A 17,206-nucleotide genomic window follows, 5' to 3' on the forward strand; every position below is an offset into this window, starting at 1 on the left:
GCAGGACACTCTATGTGAAATTGACCTCAAATAAACCACAGTGCTCATTGTGCCACCGTAATCACACAGGATAACGGCACGGCTTACGCATGTACTATGTGTTTGTGGACAACAATAGAGAGTCGGGCCTTGGTAACCTACAAGGTAATTTGTGTTGGAGTGATTTTTATCAATCATAAGAACAAAAAAATATGACAAGCGTTCATCTTCAGAGATCACCTCCACTCAAAATGTTGTTTTTCTAAGGTTTTTGTCTGCTAAAATATCTGACCTTGACTATACTTTTATCAAAAGCCATGAAAGGAACTTGAATGCAGAGCAGACTTGTCAGTACAGAGAGTGAAAACACACTGTCACCTCATAGCAGGTAGTACTGTTACCACTAATGTTTTAATGTGTAAGCAACTGCAAGCTACAAGTTAAACAATTTTGATACATTTGCTACTCTGGAGTCTGGGGGCTCAGTCATGTTTTGCTAAATCTCTTGGATGTTTGGAGAAAATAGACCAGATGCTGAAACTACCTCTGCAGTCTGCAGAACAGAGAACTCTGCAGCCGGTTTATACTGATCTTTCACCAGTTAACTGATCATGAACTGCAGTGGTGGGCGCAGTGAAGGCGGAAATCAGAGGGATCTCTCAATGAGGGAGGACGAGATGTGCTTCCAGCTTCTCCTCAAAGATTTTTCAGAACTTTTTTATAAGGAGCAGAGGGGGACTTTTAAGTGCTAATTATCCACCTATTTGAGTTATGCTAAAAACACGGTAGTCGGAGGGCAAAGTGCAGCAATAGCCCACGAGCTGGTGACTGACATGTGACAGATCAGCTGTCCGTCTGGCGCCTTTATGTTATTTTTACTCCCTCAGTTATTGTCATTGTGCTTGTGACCTTATCACCGACATGCCAAAAAAATACTGCTTGCCTTAGCTGATGTTCAACAGGGGAACAGTGAGAAGAAAAGAAGCAGAGGGACAGGGCAGGAGAATGCTTGACTAAGCAGTAGCTGTTACCTCATTAGGGCTAGTGCTCCAAAACGATGTTTAAAACATGAACTGCACACTCATTTAGCGCGTAATTTGACTGAGGTGCGACAGGGTCGAACAAGGGGGAGCAGCCAAAGTGGAAGGGTCGCGATCATTAAGATTACATTAACTAACATTAACTAAGCATGATCTCTATGACTCCGTTTATCTCCTTCTCAAGATAATAGCTTTCTTGCTTCCCGAGGTTTTGCATCTTTTTCTAAAATTCTGCATCATTTTTATTCTATTTATCTCCCTCCTATTTTTGCCACCCTTCAATTGCTCTGTCCCTCACTTTCTCTTTCTGTCTCTCCCTCCCACTCACAGACACACACACACACACACACACAAATGTACACGCACACCCCATTCAGTTTTAGAGAGCAATGTAGGCAGAAATGCCCATGGTTTGGATCATGCTGAGGTAGCAGGAATTAATTCCAATCAGGCTTGAACAGGGAAGAGCCATTCCATTCTGCACCACTCCTGGAGTCTCTCAAACACCCCCACCTCTACTGCATATGCATGATCACACACACACACACACACTGCACAGACACGCAAACATGCACACACACATGCACAAATCAGTATATCACCTCTCTGTGCACACATGGCATTGTGATATCGCTTGGCATCCAAGCAGGATTTTGTTTATGAAACATCAGCAGTGTCTTTGACATTAATACCATGCTAATGAAGCCCCTGACACCCTGGTTCACCTGTCTTTTTTCATTCCGCTGTGGATTTTAAGCAGCCATGGGGTGCCGCTAATGCTGCTGCTCACAATAAAAACATGTTTGTCAAGATTAAAAGCATTGTGGTTTTAATGTCAAAAGCCTCTATGAAAACATGTCGCTCCCTCGCCATTATCTACTCTTCTGGAGCACCTCTTCTATCCTCCTCTTTCTCTCTTAATTCCCCTCTTCATCATTTGACTCAAAACAGTGTGCCGGAACACAAAGCTCATCTGTGAGTAATGCAAATTTGCCTCTCCTTTTTGTACATGTTTTCATTGTCTCTTTCATTTTCCATATTATTCCCACCTACGGGTCATAGCTCTTACACAGTCCGTGTGGGGATCCTCCTCAAATGTCTATGTCACAATTCTACTTCTCACCCATCCACAATGAATTCACCGACTCCACATCTATTTCCATCTAACATCTCCTGTCTCCTTTTTTTTCACCGCCACAATCGGGGAGAATTTTAGCATATTGCTCTTCTTGCCGTTTTCTAGCTTCCCCTGAGCCCAGGACAAAGCAGTATGTTACAGAGCCTACTTATGCATCATGAAAATAGCTGTAATATAAGTGGTAATTATATACAGAATGTGCACCTTTGGGCCATCCTGAGCTCAAAGCTCGTAACAGTTATCCCTGTGTGACCGCACTTCATGTTTTTCGCCTTACCTATGGGTGACAGCTCTGCCACACTGCCGATGTAGGGACCCTCCAAGAACTTGGGCTCGCTGTCGTTGATGTCCTGGACCTTGATGACAAACTCTGACTCTGGTTCCAGAAGGTCATTGGAAAGCCGGTCCCGGGCCCGAGCCCGAAGAGTGTAAAAAGCCTTCTCTTCTCGGTCCAGTCTCTCTGTGGCGTGGATGTCTCCCGTTAGCTCATCGATGATGAAGATGGAGCCCGCCCCTTCTCCAGAGATAGTGTACTTGATGTTGCCCTCACCTTCGTCAGAGTCTGTATGGATCTGTAAATGAACACAACATAAGTAAGTTCCTAAAAAAGAAGCAGCCTCTATAGCTGATTTTATCTGTTGCTTGAATACTACTTTACAACAGCAAAAACATTTTATTAGTAACGACAGCAATGCTGCTTTGTTTTCCCTTTAACATCTGCTCGTGTACTACATTCACTCATAGAAACTAAAGCATGATATCTGTTTTTATGGTTGTTTTTCAGCTCCTTTGCTTTACCAAGGGAGTGATTTGAAGCACAAAGCAGGCCAAGTTTACTGCTTTCTGTCATGTAAATCAAACAATCTCTTCCAAACCAAAATGATTTTGCTGCCAAAACCTAAACAAAAGTAGCAGTCTGGTCAGATCTCTAGTGAACAAGCAAATATTGAGTTTAATGTTCCTAGGTGAGAATTCATAAATTTTTCGAGCAATATAAGTCTTCCTTTTTTCAGAAAATGCTTTTTCAGAATGTGTTGCAATTTCTAGTTTTTATTTCTTTTGACTGAATTCAATTTACTTGGAGCACATTTGAGGGCAGCCTAAGAGGTAAAACATATTTTAAACGTTAAAAATTTTATGAAGCAGACAACACAAGCTGTCCGTGAACTCCAGGTCAAGCATCGACTGGGAAGGGGTCCAAGTCACGGACCAGGAGCCATTCAACAGCCTGAGGCAGATAAGGGGTTGCAATCTTGTGCTAATACATGACCACTTGTTATCACATGACCAATATTCCACACCGGATGCCATCTGAGTTCGCTACATTCACTGATGAAGACTGATAAAGCGGTTAACTGTTCAGAAAAGCCAGTACACGGACCTTTGAATTGAGTTTACTACGTTGCATTTTGTATTAAAATCTTCTATTTAGTTTCAACCGCTGTGAATACTGATGGTTTGTGTAATTGATAGTTACCAGAAAATGACATTGGTCATCAGCCGTGACCAAAAAGAAATTAGTACATTCCTTCCACCCATTCCCTTATCTTTTTCCCCATGGCAATTGCAGCTTAAGGCCTTCTCAGAGCTCCCTTTAGACCAGCCATCATCGTTGTCGTGAAAAAAAAAAAGACACCACAGTTCTAGGGATGATTTACATCTTTTCTGCACATTGTGCCCTTCACAGGATGTGACGCCCAAATTAGGAGATCAAAGTCATTTCAAAGATTGTTAAAGGTAGAGACATAGAGGTGCCGGGGCTGAAAAGTGAACTTAAAAGAGCCCTTATAAATCAGCGCTATAGTTCCCCCTTAATGTGATTAGAAGACATTCCAGAGGCAGCAATAGGAGCAGCATTGGTCCCCCATCCCAACCTCCCCTTTGGCTCTTTAGTGAGCACTAGACCTGCTCTCTCTCTCTCTCTCTTTTTCTCTCACCTTCTATCTGAAATTATAATTCAGAGCTGTCTATGCAGTGTAACTGTGGTTCAATCTACTGAGCAGACCAGGGGAGAGGGGAAATCGCCCTGGCCTCCCTGGTTAATATTTTATAAAGGCTTAATTAAATACAGGCCTCTATCACCCTCGCGGGGGTTTTCATTAAGTATTTGTCGTAAAACTGCGGAATAATGCAAGCCTGTGCCTTGATATTGCTTCCCTCATCCATTTTCCCCTCCCTTTTTATCTATCTGTTTTTGCCTTTTCTCACCATTCTGAATCATCCTGAAGACAAATACATGAACAGTTGGAGGAAATATACTGCCAGATACATTGGTGGTATCAATATTTCAGTTATAATAAAAGAAGTTTCATTGGTCCAAACTGTGAGAGTTATCCAATAAAAGTGTGCATAGTCATGCGCCACTGGATATATTTCTCAGTGAAACGCTCTCTCTGTATTTCTAAATTACATTCTGCAGACAAGAATGTGTGTGAAATGATGTCATCATCTGTTAATTCAATTGCACAAATGCTGGCACCATGCATGTAAGATCCTCTACCTACTGTCCATGTGCTCACCCAGCCACACACCTATCCACTGTGTATGCTTGCACATACACACATTCATACGTAGTGAGTTCATCATTCTGCTGGGATGATGCTATTCCTCCCCCCTCCGGCTGGATATACCCATCCGTCTGTCAGTCTATCCTCGCTGGAGTGATTCAAGTTGGCAGCTTGAAAAACACACACACTACGCTTAGCTAAGTTGTTCTCAGTAAACTAAAGGTCAGAGTCAGGACGACACTCTGTTAGCAAAAAATTTAGTGAAAATCATCCATTACCGGATCTACATAAGTGGAAGATGGATAAAAAGCAAACTTTCAACTGCTGCTGAGCAAGAATCATAACTGCTTCACTGGTCAAATCTTTGACGCATCTCTCTGATCTCTTAGATTTGTACCTGTGATGCTGCAAATACACATAATGTGAAAGAATCTTTATGCTTGACCAAGAATGTTGTGTGGGGGCAGATTTTATTTTCCAGGTCAGAAGTATTGAGAGAAGGATATAAACACTGCAGACCTTGAAAAACATTGTCAATGAAAAATCGATACTCCACACAGGACCTACCCTTTGATGATCAAGCATTCAGTAACTATCACAACTATAAATGTTCAAAATATAGCAATGGCCACAGGAATGGATTATACTGCAGGAAATTCAGAGTTTGCCATGTGATAAATTTCTATGGGCATTATTGTACTTTTTATCCCACAGTGAAAAATGGGTCACCATTAGAGTCCATTGTTGCGGGATGTATTCAGCTGACCACTGCCGCTGATGCCAGTGTATAAGCAAAGCGACAAACATTTTAATATAACCATGTTTACAGGGTGCAGGGAGAGAGTTTTCTCAGAACATATTTTTTGAGGATTACATTATCATGCTTGCAGACATATATTTAAAGGCAGAAGCTTACATTTTCTTACAAACAAACAAAGGAGTAGGCATTTCAAATTGGGCAGTACCATAAAGATGGATAGCATAACAGCTTTCCAAAAGTGAAGCCAAAGCTTCTTGATTGCCACCTGGTGGCTGGCTGCAGTATAGGTCATAAACCCTGCCCCCTCCATGCTAGTGGAGGGGGCATGGACCAAATTTAAAAAAAGTACACACCAATTATTTTTTAGGATGTTTCTGTTTAAGTCAGAATGGTTTAAATTAGTTATTTGATTCCATATAAGGGGGACTGACAATTCATAATTAGCAGCTGTGATTTGATAGGCGATTGGTTGGCCAGGTGTATGTGTAGGACCTTGAAACCATCCATCCCAGACAGGTAATTTTTAAGTATCAAAGTAATCCAGTGATAGTTTTTTGTACCTCCACGGTTAAAAAGGAAACAGGAGCTCTTAATAAGTAATTCAGTCAACTTATTGTGCCAGTTTACCAAAATGTAAAAAAAATCTGCTCTATAAAAAGTTTTTATCCTGCAGCATAACTCTGGATCTGAATATTAAATAATGTCAACAGACATAAAAAATGTTTCAGTCAACAGATTAATTTGATGATTTTACAATAGGGCCTCATGTGGACATTAATTATCGGTTGCAGAAAAAAATCAATAATAAGAGGATTATAACACGGTTTTGTATTTTCTTAAGAGATTCCTTTATGGCCAGCATGGTAAAGAGTGATTACAGCAATCAATAACTGTCTCAGTGTGTATATGTACAATTATAGCAGTATGTGGTTGATAAGATTGATAAAACTAACCTATTGTTCAGACTTCCTAAAAAATGTATGTCTATCACATAGCTTTGCAGTTATTCTGATTCAGCATCTGGCTTTAAGTCAAACTTTATGCAAGAAGTAGTTAACGATGCTGTAGGGTTTACAGTGGAGGGCTGTGGGGTGACTCAGGGGAGAGTGAGGTTGTTGATGCCCTGTCAGGTTCACCTTTGGGTCATAACAGAGTGTCTAGCTGTCACTGTAGGCTAACCAGCTGAAGGGGGTGACATATGACTCACATGCAGTAACAGAAAGTTTCCTTCTTATCTTGTAGTCAGCTCTTTTGAGTTTGTACATCAAAAGTACATTAAAGCACACACTCAGCTGACATAAATGTACGGCCGAGTAGTTGGTGATTATTTAGTATCAGAGAGACTTTAAGAATCTAAAACATCTTCAGGAATTTCCAGCCGGCAAGCTTGTGAATTTGAAATTAAAATGTGTGCAGGCTTCTAAGAAAAAGTAAATGTCATGTAGTCCACTTCACAGTTATAAGGGTTAACATGTGTCCAAGTTTATTTAATGGTTGCCTTGGTTGCAGTGCATGTGAAAGATACAGCACATTCTCATACTTTAACAACAGAATGGGTTGTTTCTCAATGATTCTCAAAAGAGCACATATGACCGCTCAATTTAACGTTGTGAAATGGTCACAGTTTTCTCCACAGGGAAGTCAAAGCCATGTGATTGTTTGGAAACAGAGCTACTTGGTTATTTAAGGCAACAAAATTACTTAGTTAGCGTAGGAAAAGCTGCCGTGAACAAATGGCGGACTTTCACCCAGGAGAACGGTGTTCGTATCCCGTATGAAAACAAATGGTTTTTTAGGTAACTTACATTGTTTATGTGACTTGCGTTATTTACGTAACTTACGTTGTTAGCGTAACTTACGTTGTTAGTGTAACGTGTGTTGTTAGTGTAACGTGCGTTGTTAGTGTAATGTGCGTTGTTAGCGTAACCTACGTTGTTTATGTAACTAACGTGGTTCACAGTTTGTGAATCAAATTTTAATGCAACTTTGTTTTTTTATGTAACCCTCCCTACTTCACTTCCGGCATTTACGTAGATTTATTCACTGTTTTAACTGTCTTTTATAACGCCTTACCAGGACTTGTTTGCCCTAAACCTTGGTCAGTGGTTTTGTAGCCTAAATTAACAGAAACTGCAGCCTTTTCTACAACCATGACCTGTAATGATGTGTGTGTTATTTTTAGAACACTCCACAGTAGCATGATCTGTAAAACGCTCATTTTGACAAATGCTCATATGTGACATTATGGGTTGTATTTACAAACTGTTCATTCTGTTGTTCGGTTGGAGATCTTGTTATTATGGCCATTAGCAGTTGCAGTGACCTATTAATGTAAATATGGCTCTTAATTGACCATTTGCATACATTGTTTGTATATCTGTTTTACTGTACATCACTTTACTTCTTGTCCAGGGCACTGTAATGTTATCTTAGCCTCCAGTTATCACATTACAGTACTTTAATCTTTACGTTTGATTTCCTTCACCTTCCACAGATTGCTTTATACATATATTATTTACTGTGCGTTTAATGTAATGTGTTTTTATCATTTTTTTAAATCATTTTTCATCACCTATGTGTCTCAAAATGCTAAGGTTAGCCTAGTACAGCTGGCTGCTAAAACAAAGAAAAGCACTATCATGTTTATGAAAAGACTCAAGTGGTAAATAGGCTGCTTGCAAAGGCGATCTATTTGTCTAGTTTTTGGATGACAACAATCTGGAATGTCAGCTGACAGGAAGTAAACATGAACTCAATTTTCTGCCTAGTAATGCAATTTCAGTTAAGTGTCAATATAAAAACAAAAGTAAGTGCCAGAATAGAAGAAATAAAATAGAATAGAATGGCGAGACACAGAGCATGATTTTACATTTCCAGTGGAGATATCAGAACGTGGGCTGCAGTGAATCCTTGGTTTATTGAGGGTTTCAAAGCGTGAGCAAATTGGCTGTCTTATATTTAAGTCTGTGTAATCAGGAGTAGGCCTGCCACATTTCACTGCAGCTTGTCAAGCTCTCTGATCTTAACAGCTTCAAAGTGTTAACAAGGTGACTGTATCAGAGACAGCCTAGGTGGAGACAGCTATGGGGAAGAAGGAGTGCCAACTAGAGGGAGACATAGACTAGAGGGGAGAGTAAATGGTAGCATAACAGATGAAAAAGAAAGAGAAGAAAGTCAGAGGGTGAAAATAAATTATAATGAGGGGGTGATGGGGTAGGACTTGAGGCAGATTTGCTGAATCTCAGACAGAGAAGAAGAAGATGGAAGCTCGCAAATAAGAGAGAAAAGAGCCCCATAATAACATTATTTAAAACATTATTTATTTATTCCTCCAAAATGGGAAATTTTGCTCCCTAAAAAATCATGTCCAACAGCACCACACTTTCCTTGTTTTATTCCTCACATCTCAAGCTGTTTTGGACCTAAATTTGACTAATTATAGCTCGGATCATTATGGCAGGGAGAATTGCTCTAACAGGCATAGTATGTGCATTTTTCTGATTGACTGTGTTCATGGCCAAACACTTCTTCCTCTCATTCAAAAACACACAAGGCTTTTAAATTGTGCCACCCAAGATCACTTGGGTATCACAAAGGAGTTCCCCATCACAGTTAAAGAGACAAAATAAACATACAAGATGCTCATTTTGCATTTTGAGAACCAAGGCCGTCACATTGTGTTGTGGTGGAGACAAAAGGGTTCGGAAGCGATTCAACATATGCAATTTTAATTATGAGTGCATGAGGCCAAAGTAGAATAGTTGTGCCAGGTCGGAAAAAAGTCATCAATGTGAAAAAACTCAGCATTACATGCACATTGAATGTCATCTGTATGCATCACATCTCCACTAGCACTTTTTTTTTTTTAAAGCTTAACGTTACTTCTTTTGGACAATCGCATTAGTTTCTTCTATTTTTAAAATGCAGTGTATGTTTTCTTGTGAATAAACCGAAAGTACAAAGTGTTCTAGTTTACTACTTAAAAGTTGGTGCAAGACATTTTTCAGAACATTTAAAAAAAAAAAAAAAGATAATCCTTTTCAGTGTTGAGGACAAAAGCGGTGGGGACATGCCCTCTGTTTCCACAGTATAAATGGACCCTCCTATATGTCCAAAACTGCACCAAACTTGCCAAAGCCCAAACCAAAACCACAGAATGTGATACGCCATAAATCAAACTGATGTTCTTCAAAAGGATGTTGACGTTTTGGTGAACAAAAAAGATGAGGCCATCTGTTCTTATTTGGCTTCAAGTTGAATGCCGACAGTTAAAAAGAAAAGGACAAAGAAGCATCTTGGACATGGACTAGCGGTATTTTTTCAACTCTTCATGCTGAGACAGGATAAGGAAATCTATGCCAGATACATCCGTAAAGATCAGAGAGTTGGAAGGATATAAAAGAAAACAACTGTGAAACTGTACACAAAACCTCTGAACTCTTTTTGTTGCCGAAATATAAAAGCATTTGCACATGATTCACGCATAGTCCGGCTCTCTTTTCCCCTCGCACACACACCCTCAAAACGGATTTATTTCTGACAGCTTTTGTCAAAATAGAGGAGAAAGAAACATGACCAAGAAGAAGAAGAATGTGTCATTTTTGCCTCCTTTACTCCCTTTAACAACAGCCATTTAGGATTATCTCGGCTCAACAGCATCTTTGCCTCTTACAAAAGTACACATCCTGTGTGTTCCCCATTCCTTTTCTTTTATTGCAACACACTTTTTTGAAAAGAATCTGGCAAGGAGAAATACATAGTTGTATCAGTTAAGGATTTATTATCTAAACATACATACTGCCATGCAAGTGATTATTTTATTGGTAAATCTGATTTCATTAGCAGGGCAGTGGCAGCCAAAACGTGTGGCAGAGCAAGCTTGGCAAGTTTGCTGAGTTGGGATAAAGGAATATATTTAAAAAAATGAAAGAAGTTGTTGTAATTATCCAGTACAGAAGCACAGTCCTTGGCTTTAATCCTCTGCTACTCAAATTAAAGTGTCTATACCAAAAATCCAGAGTCCATCTCTGTGTGAGAGTTACACACAGACATCCACATTCACCCAAACCATTAATAGCACTGATAGCACTAGCCACTGCCCTAGCCACATGAAGTGCAATAACTTTAGATAATTTTATTAATAAAATCATCCCTCTTCGCCTCCTGCTGTGTCACTCCCTCGAGCTTCTCTCAGCCCTTTTATATCAGTTCACTGCCTTCCCTGGCACCCTGTCCTGTAATGAATCACAAGTCAGTGTATGAAGTCTCTTCTCTCTCAGTCTCCCTGTGCAGCTCCTCTCCTTCTTCATTCCTTTCCTTATCTACCACTCAATTTCTCTCTGTCTATCCCTCTGTCGCCCTGCAGACAGCCAACACTGACTAGCCTTGTTGTCTCTCTTGCCAGCAGGAATGCAGCGCAATCACAATGGCGGACAAATAATGGCCAAAGAATAAGTAATCCCTAGCAACCAGGCCCCGCTGCAAAGAACATCTCCATTCATTATTAGGAATAGAGAGATCAATACATGCAGATGCAATATTAGCTGGTCAATTGGCACGTCTAAATGATTAGAAACAAGAGGATCACATGATTGATGTGTGTGACTCATCGCCGAGTCTCATGCTGTCCGCATTAATATCCCGTCTTTTCAAATCACGTTCTATGTAAGGCAATCGAATTGTACATGCTGTCCGCTCTCATCAACTCACTGAAGTTCATTTGAGAAACAGCTGATGAATGGGATGTGAACGAGGAGAGGGGGGGAGAAAAAGAAGGCAAAATCTTCCCAAATAAACACGGCACAGAGATGATGGCAGAAATATTTGATTTGACGTGTACTCATTCTGTGTAATTACATCAGAATAATAGCATTCAATAATCACATTTCTGGTGTCAAGAAATTGTCCTCAACATCAAAGAGAAGGGCACTGCGGAGGCAAGCAGCACTGAGTGATGCTGCTGTTTCACCAGGTACAAAGGAGCCACATGAACTAAGTGAAGTAGCAGGCGTCTAATAGCAGATTGAGATGCAGTTTCCACACGGAGCAAAATTACAGCACAGACCGGACGTATTGACCGGATGCGAAGAAGGCATACAGAGGTGGAAAAGGAGTCTGAGCTATGTATGATATTTTAACTTTAATTGGGGACCAGTTGGTAAATTGGCAAATCACCCTGATGGTTCCTGGCCGATCAGAAAGTACTTCCTAAGCAACCCTGTCTCACTCCCAACTTGTTAAAAATTGCAGCTTGGTCAGTGTCCTTCATCGTGTTCTGCAGAGTGTGTATGAGATGCATCATTGACTGTAATGTAAACCCATCCAAGGCAATATTAGATATCCTATATCCTGTGTGAAAACGCATGTAAACCATTTTTAACTTAAAAATTAAATTTAAATTTTAAACTAAGTTACGTTCTTTACATAAGTTACGTGAATCACGTTTTTGAACCTAACTTACATTTTTTAAGATAACTCGCACCAGTAACGTGAACCTTGTAACTACTTAATTTATGGCATTTAAGTACATTTATTTACTGTTTAAACTGTCTTTTATACCGCCTTACCAGAACTTTTTTGCCATTAACCCAAAGGTCAGTGGTACAACCGCGGTGCGTACGTGTGTGCTATTTTTTAGAAGGCGCTGCTGTACCGCGAGCCGCTCTGCGATACGTTAATATGTGCCCTGAAACACGAGCCGTGATACGTGCCTACGTGCCATAATTTGTGGTACTGACACAAAATCTCTTCTGCCATTTATGTTGGAGGCCTTGTTGTCTATGTCATGTTACAGATTGCAACCAACTGAATACCCTTCCCCTCACCCTGTCTTTCTAAGCATGAATGAGAACCTATGGTGGTCTTCAGGTAACATAAAAACACAAAAGGGCCCTCTGTAGAACCAGTTTTTGGTTCATCCATTCTGGGCTACTGTGGAAACATGGTGGGATCCATGACAGAGAACACATTCCCTATGTAGATTTGAAAAGCTCATTCTAAGCTAACCACCAGACTATAATCCTTCGATTATACACTTAAATATAGTTCTGAATACTATATTCCATTGCTGCTAATAGATCATAAACATGGGTCCTTTAAGTTAAAACATAAGGCAGGAAGTACTCAGTTTGCATGGAGAGAAGCTAATGGACTCTTACAGCTTTCAGAGATTCTATGCTACACCAACGCAGAGTGGTCTGGAGAGCAATGAGGTTCCTTTTGGCCGATAACAGTAAGAAAAGGAACACAAAGAGTGAAAGAAATCTCAAAACCACAGTAACCCCTGCCTTACACAGGAGCTACAAAACTGACAACTGAAGCGAGTCACCATTAAAAATGGCTGCTTCTCTTCAATTGCTTGAGGTCACAGTTGTGGCATGCTGGGGCTTGCCTTGGCAAAGATGGTCACAGTGGAAAAAGTGACAGTATTGTTGAGGGGGACTGCAAAGGTAGCAACCATCCAAACCTACTGTTGTTACAAACACACTGTTGTTTCTGCATTAAAATGCATAGAGTTTTACTGCTTGTTTACTGGTGATAGAGCACCTTTATAGTTAATTGTAGTTGGTACCCAATAGACTTCTTATGCAATATCTGACTTTAAGCTCTATGTGTTTTGCCTGTTTATTATCTATCCAGCCTTTTTCCATTTCTTGTGTACAGAAATTGTTATAATAATAGTCCATAATTATGAAAAATGGCATTTTTTTTTTAATTAAACAGCGATCATTTTCTTTGGGGAAGTGTTTTTCTTTGTATTTCCTTCTTTCTTTTTGTTGCTAGTGTCTGTTAATGGAAATGTAGTAATTTAATGTCTCCAGAAGAGTTTTTACTGCTGAAGTGGGTGGAGGGTTCAGCTGAAGTCATGTTCTGGTCGTACAAGGTCAGTGCAATTTTGTCAACAATTCTGGCAAATTTGCAACAGCAATTCTGCTATACAAATGCACGTAGCAGTTGTTATTGTGAAGGGATGCACAAAATTAGACCTTTCAACATAAACAAGCCTTACATTGTATGTTGTTCTTTCCCACATCATCATGCAGTACTTCATGTATCTTCTAAAAGTGTCAGATAGTGCCAGAATATTTACAGAATGGAGCACCTGATACAAAAAGAGCTACTTTTTATATTTTTTCAAAAACAAATCTACTCAGCAACGTATTCTACAGTGTAAATCATTTGGAGCTTAAATCATTTTCTTTTCTTCATGAAAGTATCTTTATGTAAGATGTGCTATTACATGCTGTCTGTTTATGCATTCACATAAATAAGCAGACTCTGGCCTTACAATACAGTAGTGGCATTCTGAGATCTGACTTACCCAGTGTAACCTTTTGAATCACTTTAGCAGATACAATTATACGTAAGCAGGAGACAGTAATAATGGAAACCCATGTCACTGTGGTACAAATTGCCCTCACTGCAGAAATGTTAGTGTCTTATTGAACTTGTGTGCATAACCATGTATAAAACAAGAACTGACAAGAATTTGTGTATCTTCTCTATTAGTGGATTAATCCATAAACAGATATCTGAAATTGGAAGCCAGTTTGGATGCTGTAGTCTATATTTACATCTCGGCTTCTCAAGGACAAGAACTGTTCTGAGGAGAACTGATCTGGACTTTAATTCCGCTCATTAAAAAAATTGCTGCGTTGAGCTGATTTGATTGGGCAAGCCCCTTCCTAATAATGGATGCTTCCCAGTCTGGCTCGTAGTGTTGGGATAAGACTGCCATTGGCTGCCAATTTGAGATGGTATTCTCCTCCCCTTCCACTAACACTGCTATCTATTTGCATAACTGGGCTTAGTATGACCCAAGTCATGGCTTTGTGAATCTGTGTGGATCTTGTCAAGAACGTCTCAAAAATGCGTCTTTGACGAAAGAGATGCGTGTGTGTGATTGATGATTCACAAATGCAGAGTCACACTTCACAAACAGAAATTTCAGTTTTACAAATGTCTTTTTTGTTTTTACAAATGGAAAATTGGTTATTTACAATACACAATATATTTACCAATACACATGTATTTTTAAAAACCAAAATACAAGTTACAAATTAGAAATGTGTATTTGTGGATAGCAAAACACGTGTGCAAATCAAGGACTATTTGTAGATCACCCTCTGTGCGTTTGCAGATATTATTGAGACAAATTTAGGCCCATACCTCAGTAGCCCTGCAGTAAGCAGTGTGCTCTGTGCATGTGATTGAGGAATAGCATATATTCAAGTGTACTTGCATGATATCTGGTTGTTTTGAACAAAATTATGCTGAAAAATATTTTTCCCAACTATATTGAAGTTCCCTGTTAAGGGCCTAACTTTCAATTTTGTAAATTCCCTGCTTATTCCCATTAATCTCATTAATTCCCATGGAAATTTTCCAACTTCACTTTCTATCATTTATATTGATAAATCAATTCAGTTCGCGGACTCAACTCTTATTTGCAAAGTTATTCCATTTACATCATAAAATTAAAAGTCTTACCTTTCCTACATATAGCGGCTCTGTGCCCGTGTACTCCTCCACCACAAAAAACTGGTTCCACACCCATCCTCTCTTCACTCGTTCCAACGACGAGGGTCCTTGATCCTGTCTACTCCCTCCTGAGGTCGAGTCACTAGTCCTTGAGGCCTCACACCAGCCAAAACTAATGCAGCTTAGAAAACCCAACGCTGCTAACAATGTCCAAGCTCCTGCTGTCCGAGAAGTTGCCATTTTGATTTAAAAAAATAGAAAAAGAAAAAAAGAAAGAAATTCGGCCTGGGTCTACATGTAATATAAAAGATTCATGTAGATGGGAGGTGTTTATCTGCTGTAGTTTTATACCAAGTAAAACTCCACAAGGGCAAACTTAAAAGGTCTTTGTGTAAGAACTTGAAAGTTAATCCATGAGATCACAAATAAATCTGAGGTTATTTTGTGAATACAGGGCACGTCATGGAGCATATTGGATTCCTACCACCTGCAGGGTACCAACAATTGTATTGTAACATGGCCAGTCATTCTAATTCTTTTATGGTTTCTGACCCACCTTTATAGCACTATTCAATTATGACCTAAAGTGTTGAAAGAAAAACACTTCAGCAAATGTCTTTCAAGCGGAGTTTTTGAAGGCAATCATAAAATCTGATTTCACCGGATTGTCTCCCTGATCAGCAGGGAAAGTTGGGGGGAAAAGGGATACAATTGTGAGGAACATGCCACTAAAGAGTGATTGTTTCCATCATTTCTTGAATTTGTGGCTTTTACTGCTTCAGTGCATCTAATTTCACTTCTAGCATGTCATTTATATATTTCCGGTGGTTTAATACTAAGCTGTCTAGATCTTACTATATGAAACTTCTGTAGTCCAATTTCTCGAAAAAGTCACGAATAGTTTTGCCTCCTGAAGCAGAATCCTCGAACTGAGAAAAGGCCAACTAATTTTACTGTTGGTGATTTTGTGTGATCTTTGATGGCTTTTCCTTTTAGAATAATCCAATGGGTTGGAAAGTCCATTCTTCAAAGGTCCAATGGTATTTCTTTGGCCGTCATGACAACTCCATCAGTGATCCAAAGGCAGGAAAAGGCAAACCTGTAAAACACAAAAGAAAAAATGATGTTGAAACTGCAATTTGGAAAGAATCCGGATTTTCCATTGTTATAATTTTTTTCACAACTTTATAATTTTGGCCTGCTGCACGAGAAATGCTGAATGTGTTGCAATTTGCAAACAACAAAGAGACAAAGAAAACCCTCAGACCTCACCTTTCTACTCATTCTCCTTTCACCTCCACGTATTCTGAGCCACAAAACCCATAATACATTGTTGTTTTTTTTTAGAATTATCTGAAGGAAAGTGTTTTCCACCAGCAATTCTTGTGTTCAGCAAGAATTCTAACAATGTGCTGCAAGCTGGAGAGCGATGGCAGACAGCGAAAAGAGGACAGGAAACCAGGTGTGTGGAAAATAGGAAGGGGGAGAGAGAGCTGTTTGAGAGAGAGAGGGAAAGCAATAGAGAGAGGTCATTGTTCATCACACACCAGACCCAAAGCATCTGTCTGCCTTTCGTCCGACTGATGGAGCGGCCCCAACATCAGCCAGCTGATTAATTGCATGAGGGAGCACTAATTGGATAAAAGTATTAATCAATTAATTCTATCCAATAAGGCAACAAGCCCCTAATACTTCAGACAAACATTGGAGAGTAGTAAGGGGGGAGCAGATACGGTCCTTGGCTGTTGTGAAACATGTGCAGAGGTTAGACAGAAAGACGGAAAGACAGAGCTGACAGAGCAGAGACACGGAGAGAGAGGTTAGAGGGAGGGTAAATGAGAAACAGCAAGACAAAGAGGGAATGAAAGGAAAAACTGAAAAATGGAATAATGAGTGAAAGATTAAAAGAGGGAACGAGACAGACTGTGCTGTGTGTGACTGTGGGTGTGATTAATGGTCTCTTTGAAACATTCAGAACAAAAGGCGGATGATAGAAAAAGGAGAAACAATAACATTTAGTGTGTCTCTGGCCTTACGACCCCAAGAAAAGGAAGATTGCAACAGCGGTCAAAGAAAAGCTCCTCAGGCCAGCAGGTGGTTTAACCTATTGTATTCCTGCCGGCTGGGAGAGGACTTCTAATCTCACTCTCCTCCTGCCCAGTAGCGTGCTTGGAGCTTCCGGAAATAATTCCTTCTCAGACTGTTGGTCAAGGCAATGTCCGTGGTATTAGAAACCAACTGCTCTAGGGGTGTCCAATCTCCAGAGCGAACGGTTCAGGATCAACTTAAACAGCTTAGACCT

The 17,206-nt window shown here is 39.9% G+C and overlaps 1 protein-coding gene across 1 annotated transcript in view; it reads right to left on the minus strand.

Moving 5' to 3' along the window:
- The window catches only part of LOC131968561 (cadherin-22-like), a 164,309-nt gene that overhangs the window by 65,180 nt on the left and 81,923 nt on the right, over positions 1 to 17,206 (minus strand). Inside the window, exons 3-4 of the mRNA XM_059329493.1 lie at positions 14,914 to 16,003; positions 2,435 to 2,729 (exon numbers count right to left, since the gene is read on the minus strand). Coding sequence (XP_059185476.1) covers positions 2,435 to 2,729; positions 14,914 to 15,144 — 526 coding nt within the window. The 5' untranslated portion in view covers positions 15,145 to 16,003. The remainder of the gene's footprint in view (positions 1 to 2,434; positions 2,730 to 14,913; positions 16,004 to 17,206) is intronic.

This window comes from Centropristis striata, chromosome 3, assembly GCF_030273125.1.
Source record: "Centropristis striata isolate RG_2023a ecotype Rhode Island chromosome 3, C.striata_1.0, whole genome shotgun sequence".
In the NCBI taxonomy this organism is placed as follows: Eukaryota; Metazoa; Chordata; class Actinopteri; order Perciformes; family Serranidae; genus Centropristis; species Centropristis striata.